The sequence below is a fragment of the Mizuhopecten yessoensis genome, unplaced genomic scaffold, assembly GCF_002113885.1.
Source record: "Mizuhopecten yessoensis strain PY_sf001 unplaced genomic scaffold, ASM211388v2 scaffold9977, whole genome shotgun sequence".
Taxonomy (NCBI): Eukaryota; Metazoa; Mollusca; class Bivalvia; order Pectinida; family Pectinidae; genus Mizuhopecten; species Mizuhopecten yessoensis.
The window spans coordinates 42,645-62,818 of record NW_018408317.1 but is presented as its reverse complement, the minus strand read 5'-3'; the positions used below and the strand labels follow the sequence as shown (position 1 = coordinate 62,818).

The 20,174-nt window shown below is 34.1% G+C and overlaps 3 protein-coding genes across 3 annotated transcripts; 1 reads left to right on the top strand and 2 right to left on the bottom strand.

Annotated features, from left to right (window-relative positions):
• Positions 1 to 1,626: 1,626 nt before the first annotated feature.
• On the bottom strand, positions 1,627 to 9,501 carry LOC110459146 (peroxiredoxin-like). Its single transcript, XM_021511251.1, has 7 exons — positions 9,447 to 9,501; positions 8,747 to 8,861; positions 7,567 to 7,708; positions 6,712 to 6,847; positions 4,402 to 4,505; positions 3,813 to 3,943; positions 1,627 to 2,632 (listed from the first exon to the last, which is right to left on the bottom strand). The coding sequence occupies exons 1-7, from the start codon at positions 9,480 to 9,482 to the stop codon at positions 2,541 to 2,543; spliced, it is 756 nt and encodes a 251-aa protein (XP_021366926.1). The 5' UTR covers positions 9,483 to 9,501; the 3' UTR covers positions 1,627 to 2,540.
• A 67-nt stretch (positions 9,502 to 9,568) lies between these two features.
• LOC110459147 (U6 snRNA-associated Sm-like protein LSm1) lies at positions 9,569 to 14,128 on the top strand. Its single transcript, XM_021511253.1, has 4 exons — positions 9,569 to 9,733; positions 10,593 to 10,661; positions 11,725 to 11,840; positions 12,522 to 14,128. Exons 1-4 carry the CDS (start codon positions 9,688 to 9,690, stop codon positions 12,690 to 12,692), a joined length of 402 nt encoding a protein of 133 aa, XP_021366928.1. The 5' UTR covers positions 9,569 to 9,687; the 3' UTR covers positions 12,693 to 14,128.
• Positions 14,129 to 15,466: 1,338 nt separating this feature from the next.
• Positions 15,467 to 19,436, bottom strand: LOC110459160 (homeobox protein Hmx-like). The gene is made up of 2 exons (XM_021511275.1): positions 18,963 to 19,436; positions 15,467 to 16,307 (listed from the first exon to the last, which is right to left on the bottom strand). The coding sequence occupies exons 1-2, from the start codon at positions 19,156 to 19,158 to the stop codon at positions 15,790 to 15,792; spliced, it is 714 nt and encodes a 237-aa protein (XP_021366950.1). The 5' UTR covers positions 19,159 to 19,436; the 3' UTR covers positions 15,467 to 15,789.
• Between the last annotated feature and the right edge of the window lie 738 nt (positions 19,437 to 20,174).

The following is a 20,174-nucleotide window of genomic DNA, read 5'->3' as shown; positions in this document are numbered from 1 at the left end:
CCAGGAATCGGGATAGTATCACCAGTATTTGGCAAAAATTGGGAAATATCAGTAGTGTTCCCATATTAACAGGTTTGGGAAAATATCACAAGTTTGGAAACAAGAGGCCCATGGGCCTTAACAGTCACCTGATATATTTATACAGAGAGTTGATTTTGTATTTAACATGAACAGAAATATTATTCAAAGTGACAAAAAACAATAAAACCACCTTATTCAATATCTAGCATACAGATTTAATACTAAAAAGTATTTGAAACTAGCACCTCTGATTCTAAACAAGGAAAATGAAGAAATTTTAGCACACTGACTCCTTTGGGCCCCACCCTACAGCCCTTGACGGTAAGGCTGGCTCAAAATGTTCATAGTATCAAACTGTCAACTCAGGGTCATAATTCCAATCAAGTTATTAACATGTAATATTCAAAGTATCATTTGCCATTATAAACCATAATAAACAAACTGCTACCTAATACTGATAATGCTAACCCAAATTGAATCACTTCCAATGGAAATTAAACAAATGTTGGTCTAAAATGTGATTTCCCTATATAAACTATAGTAAAGTTTACCCCCTCCCAGGGGTAAACGTGAGAGCCTAGGATCATGAAATTCACAATTTTGGTGAAGCACCTTAAGACCCTTCCATCTATGAAGAGTTTTTGATTCTACCATATCTGGGTCTTGAGAAGAAGATTTTTGAAATTTCAGTCAATTCGACCCTTTTTGGCCACACCCATCAGCCCCTGGGGGTCAGTCAGGGCTCATATGTGCACACTATCAAACTGCTACCTAATACTGATAATGCTAACCTAAATTGAATTACTTCCAATGGAAATTAAACAAATGTTGGTCCAAAATGTGATTTCCCTTATATAAACTATAGTAAAGTTTACCCCCTCCCCAGGGGAAAACACGAGACCCCAGGGTCAAGAAATTCACAATTTTGGTAAAGCACCTTAAGACCCTTCCATCTATGAAGAGTATTTGATTCTACCATATCTGGGTCTTGAGAAGAAGATTTTTGAAATTTTAGTCAATTTGACCCTTTTTGGCCCCGCCCCTCAGGCCCCTGGGGGCTGGGGGCTGGGGGCTGGGGACCAAACCAGCCACTATTTTTGTTGACCTTTGGCCATGGAAGGTTTCTGCAAAATTTCATTGAAATTGGTTCAGGGGTTTTGGAGAAGAAGTCTAAAAAAAATGTAAATTGTTTACGGACGCACGACGAACGACGCCGGACAAAAAGCGATCGCAATAGGTCACTTGAGACTTTGTCTCAGGTGACCTAAAAATAAAACCTGCAATGTGATTAGCAAAACAGGTCTTCAAGCTTCTTTTTACAGTAAAATGTATTGCAATAAATAAACATATCAATTTTCAGTGTTTTTGTTAATTCAATTACAAATTTTCATTATCATTAATTTTGAATGCTCGTTCATGGATAGCAATACTTTGAACGTTACACATATAATAACTGGAAACTTGTATAAACATATTTTATAATTAAATCAAAAAGACTGAAATTGGGAAAATGCAGCGTCATTTTTCAATTGGTCCCTGTACCAGACCCTTTAAACACCTGGCAAAAACCCTGAAATGGGTCTATCATAACAAAATACACATCCACAAATTCTTGAATTTTATTTTTATGTTGATAACCTTGTAAAAACATTGGCATTCACAATAAGTTTTACCAGGGCTCCAAACAAACTCTCTGCTTCGTACTGAAAACATTTTTTTCAGTCCTCCTTGCTTCCTGGTGAGAAGAATGTAAATATTGTACATATGAAAAGAAAAGTAAATCAATTACAGACACTTTTAGCATTTGTAAGTTACTTACATTAAAATAAAATCTAGTGTGACAAGAAGAATGCTAAGCTTTGAACAAAAATGAAATGTTCATCATTGGTGGAAAACATTTCAACAACATGAGGCTATCTTTTTTTAAGAAAGTGTCAAAACATAATTGGTTCACTCTAAGTAGACAAATATGACATTTCAACTTTGTTTGGCATATAAAGATATATAAATCTTTGCATTTAAATCTTTACATCTCTTAAATGCTTGAAGTACAGTAAATCTTGAACATGAAGATACATGCTAAAAAGATTAACAACACATAACTGAAGGGAGACAATTTACAAAAAACCCATGACAGAGCTTGCACAGAACAAAGCTAAATAACAAGTTTACATAATTAGTTTAACTAGAGTATAAACAAGTAAACATGTTGAATCACAATTCAGATATAACCAAAAAAAAATGAAAATATCTTTCAAAAGACACAGATATGTTACATAATAAAGTCAAAGTTAAATCTTCCTGCAATGGATCCATATATATCCTGACTAGATTTATCGAAAAGTGATAAAATAAGTAAAACATAATAAAGTCACAATGCATCTAAAGTGATTTTCACCCAAAGTAGGATATGTATACTATTAATGTAGAGTAAGTGTTTTGTTCTGAGGGATTTCTATCTTGACATACAGCTCAATTCTTTTCTTATATCTAATATAGCCCTATGTTCACAGCCTTCGTCAATTGACATTGACTTTCTCAAAATATTCCTTCGATCCAGCTGGGTCTGGCTTAATGGTAGCTTCCTCTGGTTTCCAGTTAGCTGGACACACTGCAAAATAAACACATGTCTTTCAATGTTAAAATATACATAGATATTTAACTGAAACAGTGGGTCTAAAGGGCATGTATTGTTCCCTCGGAATAACTTAAGCAATAATTGTCAAATGTTTTATTTGATAGTAATATTGAAAATGTTCCTCCATTTTGAGCTCTGCCTCTCAGCACTAAGGGGACAATACCATTCCATTATTTAACATCAAACTATTTGGTACAAATGATGCTACATGGCAAATATCGTTGAAATATGATCCACTGTTCAGGAGGGGTAGGCTTTTAACACACAAAATTTTCACTTTTGGCCCAGCCCCCAGAGGTGCCTCACTATTCCTTAACACAAGAATAGATCACCATGTCCCAAGGGGAAAAAAAGTTTCAAAGGAAATCTGATTGAGATATATATGTTAAATGTGTATATAGGGTGGTGATCTTAATCAGTTCCATGTTATGACAATGTCCCACACGGGTAGGGTTGGCCCCTATGATCAGTTTTAATAGCATGATTGTGTTGGTCTCTCCATGCGAAACAAGAACTATATAATTAAAGTGGAAAAATAGCACACGAAGAGGCGGAGGAGTCCAACATCCTATAGGTGCTGGTTGGTAGATGTCTCGGTGGAGGAATCTTAGGTGGATACTGGAGTATTCTAATGGAGCTCCATAGATGATAGGTAATAACAAGTAGGTAAGAGATAAAGCATCAACACCAAGGAATCTGTGAATCAGAACAATTTTACAGTGGCATTGTAGAACTAAGGTGCAAATATATGTTTTACCATCCCAAGCCTAGCAACCTGTGCCATACTGTATGGCCATCCCCACATGGAACCTTTAAGAACACTGGCTGTACATGCCTATGAGGAATTAAAGTATGAGAACACTTTAATTGACTTTATTGATACATGGTTCATGTGTTACTTGTTTTTAATATCACGTGATCTAAATAACAATATCATGATGTCATTATATTGTGAACCGTAATTTGCACCTTAGCTCTACAATGCTACTGTAAATTTGTTCTGATGACGGTAGGCCTAGCCTACCGAAACAGTCAACAAATAAAATCTCCTGATTCACGGAATCCCTGGGCTTGATGATCCATCTCTTACCTACTTATATAATTGAAGAGTAGGAATTTCTAAAAAAAAAATTGACACACTACATGACATTACCTTCTCCATGCTTCTCCACAAACTGGAATGCCTGTATAAGGCGTATCGTCTCATCCACTGATCGTCCCACAGGTAGATCATTAATGGTCATCTGTCGCACAACGCCTTCTGGATCTATCAGAAATAATCCCCTGCAAAACATTATAATAGCTATCTCATCAGAACCAATTTTGGCCAATACTTTTTTTAAATAATGTGTAGACATATGCATGATGAATGTAAAATGATCAGACAATGAGTTTAAGTTACAACAGTTTGATTTGTTTATGGGTAAAGTAATTGAGCTGGATTGGGTCAGTCACAGATTATTAGACAGTTCAGTTTGTAGAGCTTCCATCTACAATTCTTCATCTGGTCAGGCAAACTGAATCCAGTTTACTGGTAATTTCCTAATTAGAAAACAGATAAACCTAAAACCTTACTGTTTTTCTCATATTTATCTATATATCTGAAAACAGACCCACCAGAAACTTACTGCTATATGTGCATGTGCAAGGACAGGCATATACAGGGACAGACATACAAGGACAGACCTACCAGAAACTTACCGTTTTGTACATACATACAGAGTGACCTACCAGCTACTTACCGTAATGCCACTCCAGCATCTTCCAGAAGCACACCATAGTCACGAGAGATCTCCTTTTTGAAGTCTGCCAGCAGGGGATAGTTTAGACCACCTAACCCACCTTGCTGTAAGGAGATTTATCTATATTTAATTCACAATGTAAAGAGAAGTTTTTCATTATTTTGGCTGTTAGTTTCTGCCTTTTTGTTATATGTGCTGCAAGATATGCTTTTTTTATACATGAATCAGAGTTTACGGTTTTTAATTTTATCTCTTTATCATATGTCCACATATTTTTTGAAAAAATGAACCATAAAATTATACTGTACTACAATGTATTTCTTAAGGGCTCAAGGCTGGTGATCGGCCTTAGTGGCTTGGCTCTAGAGTCACCAGGAGCATACCAACAAGTTTCGAATAACGCCCACTGTCAAACTGTAAGTCTATACACACACCATATACTAAATAATTTAACCAAGTGCACACATTTTGCTGTTTTGGCCCCTGAAATATGAAAATATGGTTCAGCACGTTGTTTACACTCCATATAATTGCCTCAACCTTATAATAGTCAACAGCCTCATGACTGTGGAGATATCTGACACTGTCTGAAAAACCTTTAAAAAAATAAACCTTAAATGAGATGCTAACACCAGGGTGACTACATTAGCCCCCCCCCCCCTTATTCTCTGAATAGACAAGCTAAAAATGGTAAACACCAGGATCAGATAGAAAATGGACATAAAATTCAGAGATTTATATTTTGTTAATGATATTACACTTATTTCCACAAAAAAAATCAATTCTGATCAAAATAGAAAAAAACAATAGCAATGATATGGAATAGAGTCAGCAATGAAGTGCCTAAAAAGACAGAGGATTTACTAGTCCAAATTATTCTGATGTTTTATCAACTTTTTTCATATCGGTCTGTCGTCGATTAACGTCAGAACTCTGGCCCTCTATAATATGCGAGAAATATGCGACCCGCGCCCGGAGCGCACTTCAAACTGATATTTCAGAAACAAATCGTCCCTTTCACACACATGTCGCACATGGACCAAAAGATCTATTCTTTATGCACTAGGTGGTATCAATAACATGTTTCAAAGATCGTTATGAAATGTTTTTTCCAACGTTTTCTATACCAACCAATGTTTTTTATGGAAATTAGGCCATGAGAAATGTCACATGACTTGAAGAGATCTCGCGTTACCGAAGGTATTTCCCAACGTTATGACGTAGGCCGGCGAGATTTTAGTCACGTGGCATTGGAAGGCGGGGCTATCAAAAAACTAGAGTAAAACAGAGCACGTTTGAAAAAATGTTTTTAGTGATTGTATTAGTTGTTTGAGGCATGTTATGTATGTTCATCTTGTACATAAAGAATAGATCTTTCGATCCATGTGCGACATGTGTGTGAAAGTGACGATTTGTTTCTAAAATAACAGTTTGAAGTGCGCTCCAGGCGTGGGATGCATATTTCCCGCATATTATAGAGGGCCGGAGTTCTGACGTTAATCGACGACAGACCGATATGAAAAAAGTCGATAAAACGTCAGAATAATTCGGACTAAGGATTTACTTGCCAATGCTAGACACAAATATTGATCAGAAAGGGGCAATTATAGACCCAATCAGCATTTATGTAAAAAGAAGATGGAAATAGCCAAGACATAAACCAAGGATGAACAAGGAAACCCACTTGTGCATGTCATTGACAATGGCATCAGTTCTAGAGTGGAAATGAAAGCAGGGTCAGCCAAACGACACTTACCAGTAGAGAAAGAGACGGGGAAATATAATGTTTAACACCTGGAATGATGTTCCTACTTTTTCCGCTGAGAGAACAGTCTGGGTAAAGTGAGAAATTGACTCAAAAGAGAAGAGAAGGATTTCAGTCAATGGCAGTATGTAGACTTTGTATCTGGTGCTTGTTTTTTGTGTGCAATCATCTTTCTTATCTCGACTTGTGATGTATTCTTTACCTTACTGAAACTTTATTTGCCACGAAATCCTTCGATATAACAAACCCAATCTCCATATATCCTTCTAATTTCAAATTTTGTAGATTGTAAAATGTGAAATGTTTGCTGGGTATTTACATTGCTGTTTGTGAGGTTAAATTGGAAACCACTAGTACATATATATTAAGTAAAATGAAAAACATGTACAACTTGCATGTCTCAAGTTCATGTAAATAAACAAAGAGAGTTTTTCATCACAGAAAGTGTATATTAACTTAAAACCAGAAAGGCAACTACCAACAAAAGCCTCTCATGATCAGTTTCACAGGATATGCTTCCATGACGTCAGACTTAGGTAGTTTACCTTCCTTGGGGTGTTGATCCAGGCGAGGTGACTGAAGTGTGAATCCGTTGACACACCTATTACCTCTGTGTTAAGATCACGGAATCTCTGCATGTTGTCACTGAATGCAATGATCTCCGTGGGACACACAAATGTACTGAAATATAACAAAAAAAGTCTTGTATTTGAATTTGTGAATATTATTTCATCGAATTAGTGATGGATACAAATGTAGCTGGGCTATACTGTTAAGTTCCATTTTCTCATGATCATCGCTCAGATATATATGAATGTGATTGAAACATAAACAAGTATACATCAGTCAGAGACTTGATAAAATATTTTAAGATGTATACAGGACATGAACACAGGTAAAGGAAGTCTGTCACAAGGTCGGGTGAGAAAAATGAAATGGTATTTAAGAAAACTACAAAGTGTAAGCATGGTCATTCGATCAAGAGTACATGTACCAGTAATTTCAATTTTTTTTTAAATATTGCTTTAAAAGTGGTGCGGAGAAGGAATGTGAGCATTACGTCTGCATATCAAGGATGGCTAGCCCCATAGCCGACCTTAGCATGGTTCCAAATTGACTGACTGTCAATGGTTGGTGCTGCCACATGTCCAATCTTGTTTTAGTTTTCTCTGTTTAATCTATATTCTATCAGCAATAATTGATGGAGAGGATGTGAGTTTAGATAATTAAAAGTTTGGAAACGCAATGATCCAGTATCAGCACATGTATCTGTTGAACGAATTCATAACATATTTTCAATGATGTTAGTTGCTTTTGATAAACTATACCTTCGTAAATACATACAAAATACTTCAAATTTGTGGCATGCAATAAAGTAACTGTTGCATGCAGATACTTACAAGTCTAACGGATAGAAAAATAGGACAACATATTTCCCCTTGAAATCTGCTAAGGAAATATTTTTGAACTGACCATCAACCACTGCTATACCCTGGAAGTCTGGAGCTGGGTTCTGGACAGAAGCAGAAAGAAGTTTTGGACCTTAAAATGAAACATGTATACATATAAATATTTATTTATTATATCAATACATTTTGTTGAAAAAATAAGGGAAGCTATCTGTTTCCTGAATAAATTACATGCTGAATCATAATTGTGATTTTAAGATAAAAGATCAAGATAAAAAGAAAATAATGAAATCAGCAAAAAATACCGTTTATAAATATAAAATGTATCTCAATGAAATTTTATAAAGACAAGATTTTGATATATTTTATCAGTTAAAACAAACATTGGATTTATTATATCTGATCTTGTGCATCATATTTCTTCAGGAATTTCTTATGGTTTTTTTAGTTTTTACACATCTCAACAATGTGGTTTTCAAAGTGAGCCAATTTCATTCATTTGAATGCTAGTTGTTTCGGTAACAAGTTGTTTCAGGAGTCCATAAGACGATTCCGGACTTAATCAAGTCGTTTCGGTACATATACAATTTTTACTTATAAAGTACATTTCGCTCCTGTTTCCTATATAACAGTTAGTCCTGTAAATACACAAGATAGATTTTAGTCTATGACCTGTGTCACGACTTACCCGTGCTGACCCAGATCATTAGTGTTACCAGATTGTTACCAACATTTACGATAGAAGGCTATGCCTATGATAAGTTATAATAACATTTACCAAATCCATTTTTGTTAAAATGTATTTGACATTGAAATATGTTTAGAGAAAAAAGACAGTGGTATCTACAGAAGAAAAATATTGAAAAATTCTGAAAGGACTTTTGACATGTCCCGAAACGAGCTGAAAAAAGTCCCGAAACCACTTGTTACCAAAACGACCTGACACCATTCATTTGCACTATCAGCCTTTCTGTCTTAGCAAACTAGGGCAAATATAAGCTCTTGCTCACACTTCAGATTTCGTACAAATTTTACATGTTGCCTTATAAGTGTGTCAAGGTCATTTTTTTAAACAAAATTAACTTGATACAGATAGCTGCATGGCTAGGTCTTACCAAGTTCAAGTTCAATATATATCTTATGATTCTTTACATGTTTCAGCATGAATTACCTGTACTAAACAATCTTGAATTTTGGTCCATCAGGTTTGGCCTCAATTGTTTTAAACATGATTTTGTGGTATAAATACTTCTACCACACTGTAGAAATGTGGTGTACTTCCTTGCCTGAAACCAAGAAAAAAATTGTCATTGTAAATCATTTGTATGAATAATAATACATAGCATCTTGTTTTAAAAAATAATATCCATTTAGACTCGTGTTATCACAGGAGTCTGACGTTTATTCAATATAAATATAAAAATAAATGAGTATTTTTTGTATTAACAGATAGGAGATTGTTATACTTTTATTGAATAAACGTCTGATTTTGCAGGTCATGTAGTTTCGTAATGAGCCCAACATGTTTAGGTAACACCTACTAATCTCAATAGAATATTTGCTTCCAAGTGATGAAAATTTGTGTTCTTGTTTATATTCAATAGTTTATTCTTCACAACTAAGTTTCTTTGTCAAAGCGCCCGTTGTTGATGTAAAATTGTTTTTGCAAATTTCTATTTCGGGTCATTCTGGTTACATAATTCCATACACTGTATGATACAGCCTTTACCTGACACATGAAATCGACAGTTAACTGAACTATTTTACTGCATTCCGGCACTCGCCAAATAAAATCCCCACTGCAAACTCATAGCAAACAAAAAATGAAACCTATCCTCTTAAGATTTTCAATAAAAAATGCAAATACTTACGCCAAATCTAAGAAACGTGCTACCGATGGAAGCCATGATGCAATAATCATCGGAGCGCTTTTCCAATTTTACCTTCGAAACAAACGCTTTAACGACTTAAGAATTAGTTTTCTCAACTGAATCTTAAAAACGCTTGACATTATAAGATTTTTTTACCTAACTGAAAAAGGTCTCCTTCTACATTGAGAAAACAAGATTAAGAAGTGCACACCACAGTAAATGCAGTCAATATATATCGAGAATGAGTTATCTTCCTGGAACTGCGAGTTTAGTTGAAGAAATAGACAGTATGGATGTTTTGTTTATGTCTTGAAAATAATGTTTTGACAATGGTTCAAACATCTGTCTGCGTCACACAAGTCACTGCGTCTGACTAGTGAACCCAAATGTAATGTTTTGTACTTTAGTGTAGGATAGAGAATGACTCTTTTTATATTTCCATACCAAGACATATATACATTTATTCCTATATGTATGATGATTAGTCAATATCCCCCCCCCCCCCCCCCCCCCCGAGTTCGATTGTCAACCTGATGCATATATATTTATGCACAATTAATAAGACAAGCATGTACATTCTGATCACAGTGTTTGTTACAAATGTCTGAAAATACAAATATCAGAATAGCATATGTATATTTCAGACATTTGTAACGAACCCCGGTGTTATGATTGACTGTTTGGTTTCTATGCAATATCTGCCCTAATAATCAGCTGATCAATTTCAACAAAAACAGAAATGCACATACATGTTGGAATGTCCAGCAAGCAGGGAAATGAATTCCACAATTTTTTTCGTTCGCTTTAATATGAAAAACAAGTATAATTTGTTTTTTAATTCAAATTTGATTTAATTTGTATTCAAATTTTTCAAACTTTTAATTTGAAATGTGTATTTTATAATCTTTATGAAAATTTAAATGAAAATGTCCGGAACTTGATGTTTATTTTAAGATTTCAAAAAGTTTTGCATTTAGCTTAATGTTTTGAAAAGTTTAAATCCAAGACCATTGCCACCATTTCTGTTAACTTTAATTAGACTTTCAGCTTGCTACACATTTTCATCTCTTAACAAAGCTGTACTTCGCAATTAGCTTTTTTATGATTTTTTTCTTAAGAATTGCAATTGTCTTTCTTCCACTTTAGAAAAACTGTTGGTTGTTTTACGTGATGGAAGGACACTAATTGGATTCCTTAGAAGCATTGATCAGTTTGGTAAGTTTTAATTTCAATACAACTCTCATATGATATTAAAAAGTTACAGTTAATTGATAAATTGTAAAGTCTTAGAGAGCTACTATATTTTAAGCACAGGGCTGTAAGCCTAGCCCTGGACAACCAAAGGGTAAACTATTTGTATTTTGATGGTCCCTCAGACTGATGGTCACTGTGACTGTCACATGCTGTGGATACAGAGAATCATTAACAGTTTATTCCTAATGTCAGTCTTCAACTGTGGCCCTGAAAGTAAAAATCTACCCTAAAACTAATCAAAACATACCATTTTGACAACTGAAGGCTGTACATTAAAATTCATTTAGCCTAACATGCAAAGTTATTGTGACCTTAAATTGAATCTCAAAATTTAATTATAAAAAACACTTAAGACTGCCTTTGCCCACAGCCCAGGTATGAAGGATACACCAGACTTCAGATTTCACTTTGAGAGATAGACCATTTAGTATTCTGCATATAGCATTTTACATAAATTAATTCACATATCATAAATGCATGTCATGCTTGTTTTCTATATCCCTCCAGGAGTAGTTGCAAGAGGCTAAAAAATCCTCCTCTTTATGATTCTGAATTAAAGGGGGACAATTGCCAGTGTTTATGAGAGTACATGTACAAGGTTCTCTTCTTACACATGCACAAGTTGTCGTAATACTTATGTTTGGAAAAGTTACTCTTTTGTATTGGGGCATTGCTAGCTTAAGACTATGTATACATACTGTACATGTAAAGGTACATATTTTAGCAGTACTCTTTGTTTTAGCTCTTTTCGCTCTTTAAATACTGCACTAAATGGAGTGCCTGTATATTGTACTCTATTGCATATTTTGTGGACATGTATGCTTGGCATTCATCAATTGCGCTAAAAAAAAAAATTCGGTAAAGTGCTAAAATCTGAATACACTAAAATAAGTATGTTTACAGTATTTGGTTTTTTTTGCATACACTTATAGAACTTAATTTTTCTAATAGTTATTTGTCATTTTCTTTATCATTCTAATTTCTTAATTTGCATTTTTTTTTTTTATTTCTTAAATTTTAATAGCCAATTTAGTCCTTCAGAGAACTATCGAGAGAATTCATGTTGGAAAGAAGTATGGCGACATTCCGAGAGGAATCTTCGTAGTTCGTGGAGAAAATGTGGTGTTACTTGGAGAAATTGTAAGCATTTTAAAATCTTTTGATATGATTGTGAACTCAAGTACATTCACACAAGGGTAAAGACCATTTCTAATATGAAGTGCTATGTTCAAATTATCATTCATCAACTTTGTAAAACCAGGAAATATTGTTTTCCCTGTATCTATCCTTCTGTGCTTTATTTACGAGAAGCAGAAACAGAAAAAGCCATAGTTAATAACTAATACTGTATTTATAGGGTAACTCTTAGGATGAGTTACCTTTTCATATTTTAACGAGGTCACAACAATTCTTTACTTTTGCAAAATGCAATAAAAAGTCCTAATAGTGAACAAGGTATTTTAGAGATAAAGGCATTTATTTTAGGTTCATACATATGTACATTGGAACACATCCAGTGATTGAATATAAAAATAAACTTAGGACCCAATTTTTCTTTAGGTTTTCTCTTATTTTTCCCTTTTTTGATTAACTGAATCGTTCACTAATTTTGGACCCCATTTTCAAAAAAAGGCTTTAGCTATCACCGATCATGAATGAAATATACAGTAAAGGGTGAAAAAGTCATACTTTTTGAATGCATACTTCAAATTAGCTGGGGTTTTTTACTGTGCTTCAGATACATGTATTTCCAACTTTGTATCAAAGAATTGATCACATTATTATTTGTCCCCACCGAAGAAAATTGTTGTGATATTTCAGGATCTTGAAAATGAAGACAATCACCCACTAGAGGAGGTTCCCATCGACGATATTCTAGAAATGCAGAGAGAGGAACAACTACAAAAACAGCAAGCAGAGGAGAGAAAGAAAAAGTCCATGTTGGAACAAGGACTTCAGCCCCATTCAGAAATGCATGAAGAATACCTCTGATGATGATAACTGGAACTGATAAAGGCTTACAATGGAACTGATAGTGGTTACAACAAATAACTGATAGTGATAGGGACTGATAGTGGTTTACAGCAAACATTTGATAGTGCTTTACAATGAAACTGATCAGCAGTTTAAATAACTGATAGTGGTTTACAACAAATAAATGATAGTGATTTACATCAAATAACTGATAGTGGTTTACAACAAATAACTGATAGTTGGTTTACAACAAATAACTGAAGGTGACCGACGCTTGAACTGATAGTGGATTGCAGTGCAACTGATAGGGGTTTGAAAATTAACTGATCATGAGAGTAGTTTGAAAAACAGCTGATAGTTGTTTACAACGAAATGAAATGATAGTGCTTACTTTGAAACTGGTAGTGGTTTATAATTAATTCCATAGTGCTAACAATGAACCTGATCTTTACAACAAATACCTGATAGTGATTTGAAATAAATAACTGATATCAGTTTGTGGTTTAACATTATATAGCATCTAATAGTAGCTTATAATAAAGAAAACCTCTTTTTGAAAAGGTCAACAACAATCAATATCAATGACAAAAGAGATAAATTTAATTTATTCAATATCTCTTGATTACCAAATCATTTTCAAAGTGGAAAATGTTATAACCTGACCAAGGGACACAACTCAGAAACATCATGTGCAGAAAATAAGTACAGCAATGTGAAATGGTATTGTCGTCTAGCTTATCTTTCTATGAACTTTATGAAGTAATGTCCTATACATATATCTTCATGAGAATTTCTTTTTCCAAAGACATTATTTACACTACAGGGTAATGCATAGATTGTCAATGATGTAGTTCTAAAATTATTATTCATTACAAATTTTCATTTAAGCATTGTCCTGCATAATTGCATTATTAAAATGGACATCTTTTTCAATTAATTTGTAATGTATTTATAATTTTGATGACATGTGAATTACAAGAAATTATCATGTTGTGTGTGAGCGTGTGTCCTTTATATTTTTTTTATTGTTTTGCATCATCGTTATCATAAGATTAGGATTAACGATTAAATTGTGTATATGTTGTAATGGCCATACAATTGACTCCGTTAGATAGGAGCCATTTGTTTTTGTGCAGCACACGGCTACAATGAAATGTCAGCTACCCGTTAGATAGGGTGAAAATAGCTGATGGTAGTTTTTTTGATGGCTTTGTATGTTTATCCATCACATTGTGATATAGCAATCACTGGAACTGGTCCGTTAAATAGGATTTAAAGTTCTAAGTAATAAATAAATTACTTTCAATGAAAAAAAAAATATTGTTGACTGTTTATCATTTAATAGGAAAATAAGTATTTGAACCAATAAGGGTGTTATAAGTTATTGCCAATATTTTCATCTTTTTTTACTCATTTTTGTTCTTCATGAAGTGAAATAAACTTGAAACACTCAATTGGATAATGTATTGTTGTGTATGTTATCATTTGTGTTAACAGTACCTGTAGGTGATGCAGTCATACTGCAAGATTCATCAAGATATCTTGGAAATGTTGAAACGTTACGACTAGGGCAATATATTCCTGAAGAATATGCCCTTATTTGACCTTTTACCTTGAGGTCATGGTCACAGTGGCCTAATGACAGGGTAGTACACACCTCTGTGTGAGATGGAGGTATAATGCAAGATTCATCAAGATACCTTTAACAGTTTTAAAGTTAGAGCCAACATTTATGGTGCTGAAAAGTATGCAGTTATTTGACCTTTGGCCTTGAGGTCATGGTCACAGTGGCCTAATGACAGCGTAGTACACACCTCTGTGTGAGATGGAGGTATAATGCAAGATTCATCAAGATACCTTTAACAGTTTTAAAGTTTGTACTGAAAAGTATGCAATTATTTGACCTTTGGTCTTGAGGTCAAGGTTTCAGTGACCTATTTAAAATGCACTGCAGATCATCTGTAGGTGATGCAGATATATAATGCAAGTGTCTTTATGATATCGTTAACTGTTTAAAAGTTATGACCCAGGCAAGATTTTCCTGAACAATTTGCACTTATTTGACCTTTGACCTTGATGTCAAGGTAACAGCTGTCTATTGGCAATGGACTACACATCTTCTGTGTGTGATGCAGGTATACTGCAAGTGTTAATGGTTATGATCTGGATAAGACAATGATACCATATCCTAATGTGTAATAGCGAAAACACTTTATTTTGCCAAAATATTGGACCCGCTTAATGTATATTGCATTAATCTCGGTATTTGAAAATGTGTATTTCAAACCCATTAAATTAAGGTTCAACAAGCAACCTAAAGATGATATGGTCACCTTAAATCTCAACCCCGTAATAATTCATTTTAAAGACCACAATTAAACAATTAGTTATGTTAATTGAATATATTAAACTTGTACTTATAATTATTACATACGTAAGGACATAGCGACGTTAACTTGATCATAAAAGCTGATGTGTTTATGAAAATAGTTCACGCCTTTAACATGTCAATCTCTTATTGTAACCGAACCGAATGATACGAAATGGCATGTTATATCAAAAGTTCAGTTTAATTTCTAAGTCACGCGGAGCTGATTTTTTCTTAAGTTACTAGCCTAAAAAAATGGACTCAATCGGTAACCGTTGACACTTTCCGTAAACGAGATATATATATACAGAAAGTGCCGTCGGTTACCGATTGATTTTGACAACGTGACACAAATACACCCATGGTACTGTTAAGTAAGACGAAAACAACAGTTGATATGTATACCATATTTATTTTAGGTAACACATTGTCTCAAAACAACAAATATATTTAAAACATGGTTATTTGTCAACAACAAAATGATATCAAACGTTGGTACAGCAACAAAATAATGTCAATCGTTCGTACAACAACCAAATAATGTCAGTCGTTGGAACAGCAACAAAATAGTGTCAATCCTTGGCACAACAACCAAATAATGTCAACAGTTCATTACAATCGGAGTATTCCTTGTACACTGTTAATATTTCACTGCACATAACACTTGAATCCGGGGTAAATACATGAGATAACTTGTCGATCTTTGCAAAATCGATTCAAATTAGTACTACGTTTACAAATTGTATATTAAAAGTACAACATGGGATGCCTCAAGAGGTGTGGCGATGGGGGTATAGACCCCAACCCCATGTGATACCTTTGAGCCAATGGATGACCAGGATAAAAATGATTTGGTTCCTTATTGGGAAATTTGTTGTCGTCTGTCATTTGTGATTTCCACTTGTTACGCCTGTTTTGGAACCAAACTTTAACTTGAGTTTCTGATAGGTGGAGAGTGAGCGCTAACTCCGCCCTCTCCGCACTGGACAGATAACGTTTCGCGTCAAAAGCGGCTTCTAGGTAAAATATTTGAGCCCTCGAAAACACTGTTCTGGTCTTTTTCTTCAGTTTGGTGTTATTGTTTGTGTTCGAACTGCAATTTGGCGAATCTAGTTCGTTTTGTGATTTGGCACAGCACACTTCTGCGTGTGTTGAGTCCGTTACTGAGAGACGTGACGTCGATTCCCCGGTGACGTAACTTGAAGGCACGTGCTCGTGCTCTCTCATATCCTGACATGACCGGCAGACACATGTTTGGGGGTTTTCTGTAAAGAGGAATAAGTTAAGGTTAAACAAAATAAATGTAAAATCGTTCTTCAACGAATTTTTTTAAGAATCCACCATTTGCAATCTTGTTCTCTCACAATAAAGAAACAACTTTTCCCGAAACAAGCCACTGTACTCATGGAGGCGTAACTATTAAGTTTACCAAAACTTCATTATTTTGCTGTGTCTATTTGGATTCTATTTTAAATGCGACATAAAGGAATTAAAGGATTTTGTTCGAAGTACAATTTTCTTTAACCAATGAGATTCCTAACTGAAGTTATTGAAACTTAAATAAAACTTTTAAATTTTGCACCTTATCATTGTGTCAAATGCAATTTCTTCAGCAGTCAAAACTATAGACTATACTAAATAGCATAGTTGAGAGGGATACATATTTTAAAAGAAACTGAAAAAACATCGAAATAGTTAAACTGCGAGTTTAGCTTGAATATTAATTCTGATTTAAGTCATATTAGCTAGACACATATCTTTTATCAAATTATTAAATTTCTTTTGAATATGAAGCTTGATTTATTTGATTATAAATATATATAGACCATAACACGGTATGATGGCTGACGACCTACGCATCATTTTACTGCATTAAATTAAGTCTGTACTCATACCATATTCCAATCTCTAAATGTTAATCTTAGAATTTTAGAAAATACGTTACAAACGGTATACCTCATCAGTATTTCAGATTTTAAATTTTAAATCAATTTTAAATTATTATTCAAAATCCGTAGACACGTGCAGTAAGGACGGTCTACAACTAACGGTTTTAAAATTGCATAAAAAAAATCTTTCCTTGTTTTAGCAGTGGCTTGTCTATAAAAACCACTTATTACAGTATTAACCAATATTTTAATATGCAATATTTTCTTATAACAGCTAATACTACTTATATATTACCCAATATATAGAAAATCATTATTTAAATATAATTTTTTCTCTTATAATCGTTATTTGGAACCGTCCGAGTTCATAGTTTATGTTCTGATGTAATTTGAAGTATGCCACGCAAACCACTGCTGGAAAAAATCACTTTATTTTTAACATATATCGGCTGTTACCTGACAGTTTCCTGATATAATATTAGAGAGGTATACAACATTTACGAAATCTATTAAAGCATTCAAATCTTATTAAAATCATATGTTAGCTGGCTTCGTATGTGCTACGCCCCTCTGACGTCTAGAACGAAGCCGTGTAACAGATGATTTTAATCAGATTGTAAGGATTCGTAATTAGCTTAATTGGTTTGAATTAAGACTGTTTCGGTTTCCTCATTGTGCGGTTTATTTAGATAGGTTTGATGAAATATATTATATATTATCGAATGGAAACATTGAATACAATATAAAATTGTATGACATGTGTCAAATTTAGTGTCAGTTTTAAAGTATATCTAGAATAATTCAACAATGTGTTTTTTGACAAGTTTTGTAATTATTTGCTTTAGTTTTTTAAAATTGAAAAAAAAGACGGATTGAACACACAAGTTTTACCAAATCATTAATTCCGCTTCTTGTAATACATTATACTTTATACGAAGAATCAGCTACATAATACAACATAATTTTTTTAACACTTATGGAAGGTTTGGTTTTAATAAGGTAAAAAAAAAATGACAATGTACATCCTAATTGGAAAAAATTAATATTCGAGTCACATTTAATTTTTCATAGAATCATAGGCCTAGCTGGATCCAAGGGGAAACAACCAACTAAACTAAACACAACGGTCGTTAAATGCAGCTATATTACGCGTCTTATTACAGGAATAAAGTTATATTTTTTTCTGTAAAGTATGAGCAGATTATTTTTTGAATCGAAAAAGTTACGATCTGTAATGATGTTTCATCGAAATCTAAAAAAAATAGTTAAATTTATGTTAAGTTGTTTAGTCCCGGTCTAAAACCGTTTACGCTGATCCAACATATTTGACTTTGAAAAAAAATGTTCGTTACAATTATGAAAATATCTACTCACAAAATGACACAGTTGAACCTTTTTTCCCCTCTGTTATAAATACTTTTCCCATTGTTTGATACGTTAAAAGTGCCCGTATAATTACGTTAAAAGTACCCGTATAATTCTATTTTGTAATGTATAGATACAGATAGTTTATTAAAGTCTCACTTTTTGCATACATATATACAATGATACAATAAAATATACATAAAACATATGACAAAAGTCACTCTAAACGAGTTACGAGAGACTGAAAGTAATTAAAACCCATTTAAAAGCACGTCACTTTAAAAGGAACTTCTTTTTATACGGCTATAACGGAAGTAAATGACACAAAGTTATATTATAATACCAAACATCAATATACAGAAATCAGCGGTATATATAAACTACATAATTAAGTTTTATTCGTTACTCCATTTGCCCCTCTCCAACCCTGCCTATTTCAAATTCAAAACGCTCTCTTGCCCTCTATGACGCACCCCACCACCCGGTATATTCAACCCACCCTATATATATCCTGTCGTAATTTCTCGTAATCTTTACATTATCATAATAATTGTGCGAAAAAATGGTTAATTATTCGCTTCACTTTTCATCCAATCCATTGGTATTATGAAACTAACATATATTCTAAATTGGGTCATTTGATAAGGATAAGAAAATCATATTTACCGTAAGAGTTGCCACATGGTGATTGCTGCTCATACGAGCCAAAGCTCTTGTAGGGGCTATAGTTCGATTCTGTACTCTTGCGCCGGACGTCCGATTCCGTATCTTTGGTTAGAATATCATCGATAAAGAAGGATTTCCCTGTCTTCCTGTCGGGGTTCGTCGGCTCCCTATTAGGGGACTCCTCGTCACCACTCATTGTCTTCACAATTAATTTACTCTAAGTGTTCAATAATTTTGATTATCACCACGGAATGGATCCCAGTCTGTCAATTTCAAAGGCGATCGTAATATCAAAAACAGTTTTCAAGTTGATAATTGAAGTTATAATCGGTCTTGAAATTGTATTGTCTGGTATTGTTTTTTGATTGTAATTAATTGTAGGTTAAGACGATAAAATAAATCCTTGACCAGGTCAAACTGTTCGAAGTTCCAACGAGATAGTAATACTGCGGTGAGTCCAGTGGTCAGTGGTCAGTCTGGATGCAAAATTGGAAATAGCTTATTTGACTAACGAATGGTCACTTTATTTATTTATCCAAAGATATGGGTCACTTATTGCAATACAAACTGACTTGGTAGTAGTATGAGCTGATGTGATACAGGAGCGTGTCCATTGGTCATTCAAATTGGTCATCTTAAATTTAAATAGTTACGACCATTCTTTCGTGAGAAGGAGTCAAGTGAAGTTAAGTGAGTAGTGGGGCCTTTGACGTGTCTACCGTAATTACTTGAGCATTTTTGGTTTGATTTTAAACGAGATAAGTCTCGATACCACCTTGTAATACTGCCCTATTTATACAAGTACCGATCTCTTTCTGAAGCTTATCTGCCATCGTTACCTGAGGCAAAGACCGCTAAAATGGTTCGATAATAAACGCCTTTAAAATGATGTATTCGGAAAATTATCTATTTCGCCTTTCATCACGCTTGAGAAATTCGACCAATGAAAACTGATACTAATTACAGAATTAACCAATCGGCGACTTTGTTATATGATTAATTGACCAATGACAATACAAGTAATGATTACCTTCGTTAAGGCGCTGCAGTCATGCGTGATGGTCAACAATGGAAGCCGTAGCTGCGAACATAAAACGTATCATTAGGGCTTGGCTTCTACGCCGCAAAATGGCCAGAGGGAAGATTGGCCGGAGCGCGCTGGACCTCGCAACTTGTAATTTGGCTAGCTTCTAAGCCGAATAACGTCGCTGG

Excerpts from the sequence above, each read along its gene's own strand:
- LOC110459147 (XM_021511253.1), top strand. The coding sequence starts at position 9,688 with ATGAGTTATCTTCCTGGAACTGCGAGTTTAGTTGAAGAAATAGACA. Across the intron at positions 10,662-11,724 it reads TAGAAGCATTGATCAGTTTG|CCAATTTAGTCCTTCAGAGA; the intron begins GTAAGTTTTAAT and ends AAATTTTAATAG. Across the intron at positions 11,841-12,521 it reads TGGTGTTACTTGGAGAAATT|GATCTTGAAAATGAAGACAA; the intron begins GTAAGCATTTTA and ends GTGATATTTCAG.
- LOC110459146 (XM_021511251.1), bottom strand. The coding sequence starts at position 9,482 with ATGGCTTCCATCGGTAGCACGTTTCTTAGATTTGGC. Across the intron at positions 4,506-6,711 it reads GGATCAACACCCCAAGGAAG|CAAGGTGGGTTAGGTGGTCT; the intron begins GTAAACTACCTA and ends ATCTCCTTACAG. Across the intron at positions 2,633-3,812 it reads TGTGGAGAAGCATGGAGAAG|TGTGTCCAGCTAACTGGAAA; the intron begins GTAATGTCATGT and ends TTTATTTTGCAG.
- LOC110459160 (XM_021511275.1), bottom strand. The coding sequence starts at position 19,158 with ATGAGTGGTGACGAGGAGTCCCCTAATAGGGAGCCGACGAACCCCGAC. Across the intron at positions 16,308-18,962 it reads ACCATGTGGCAACTCTTACG|AAAACCCCCAAACATGTGTC; the intron begins GTAAATATGATT and ends TCCTCTTTACAG.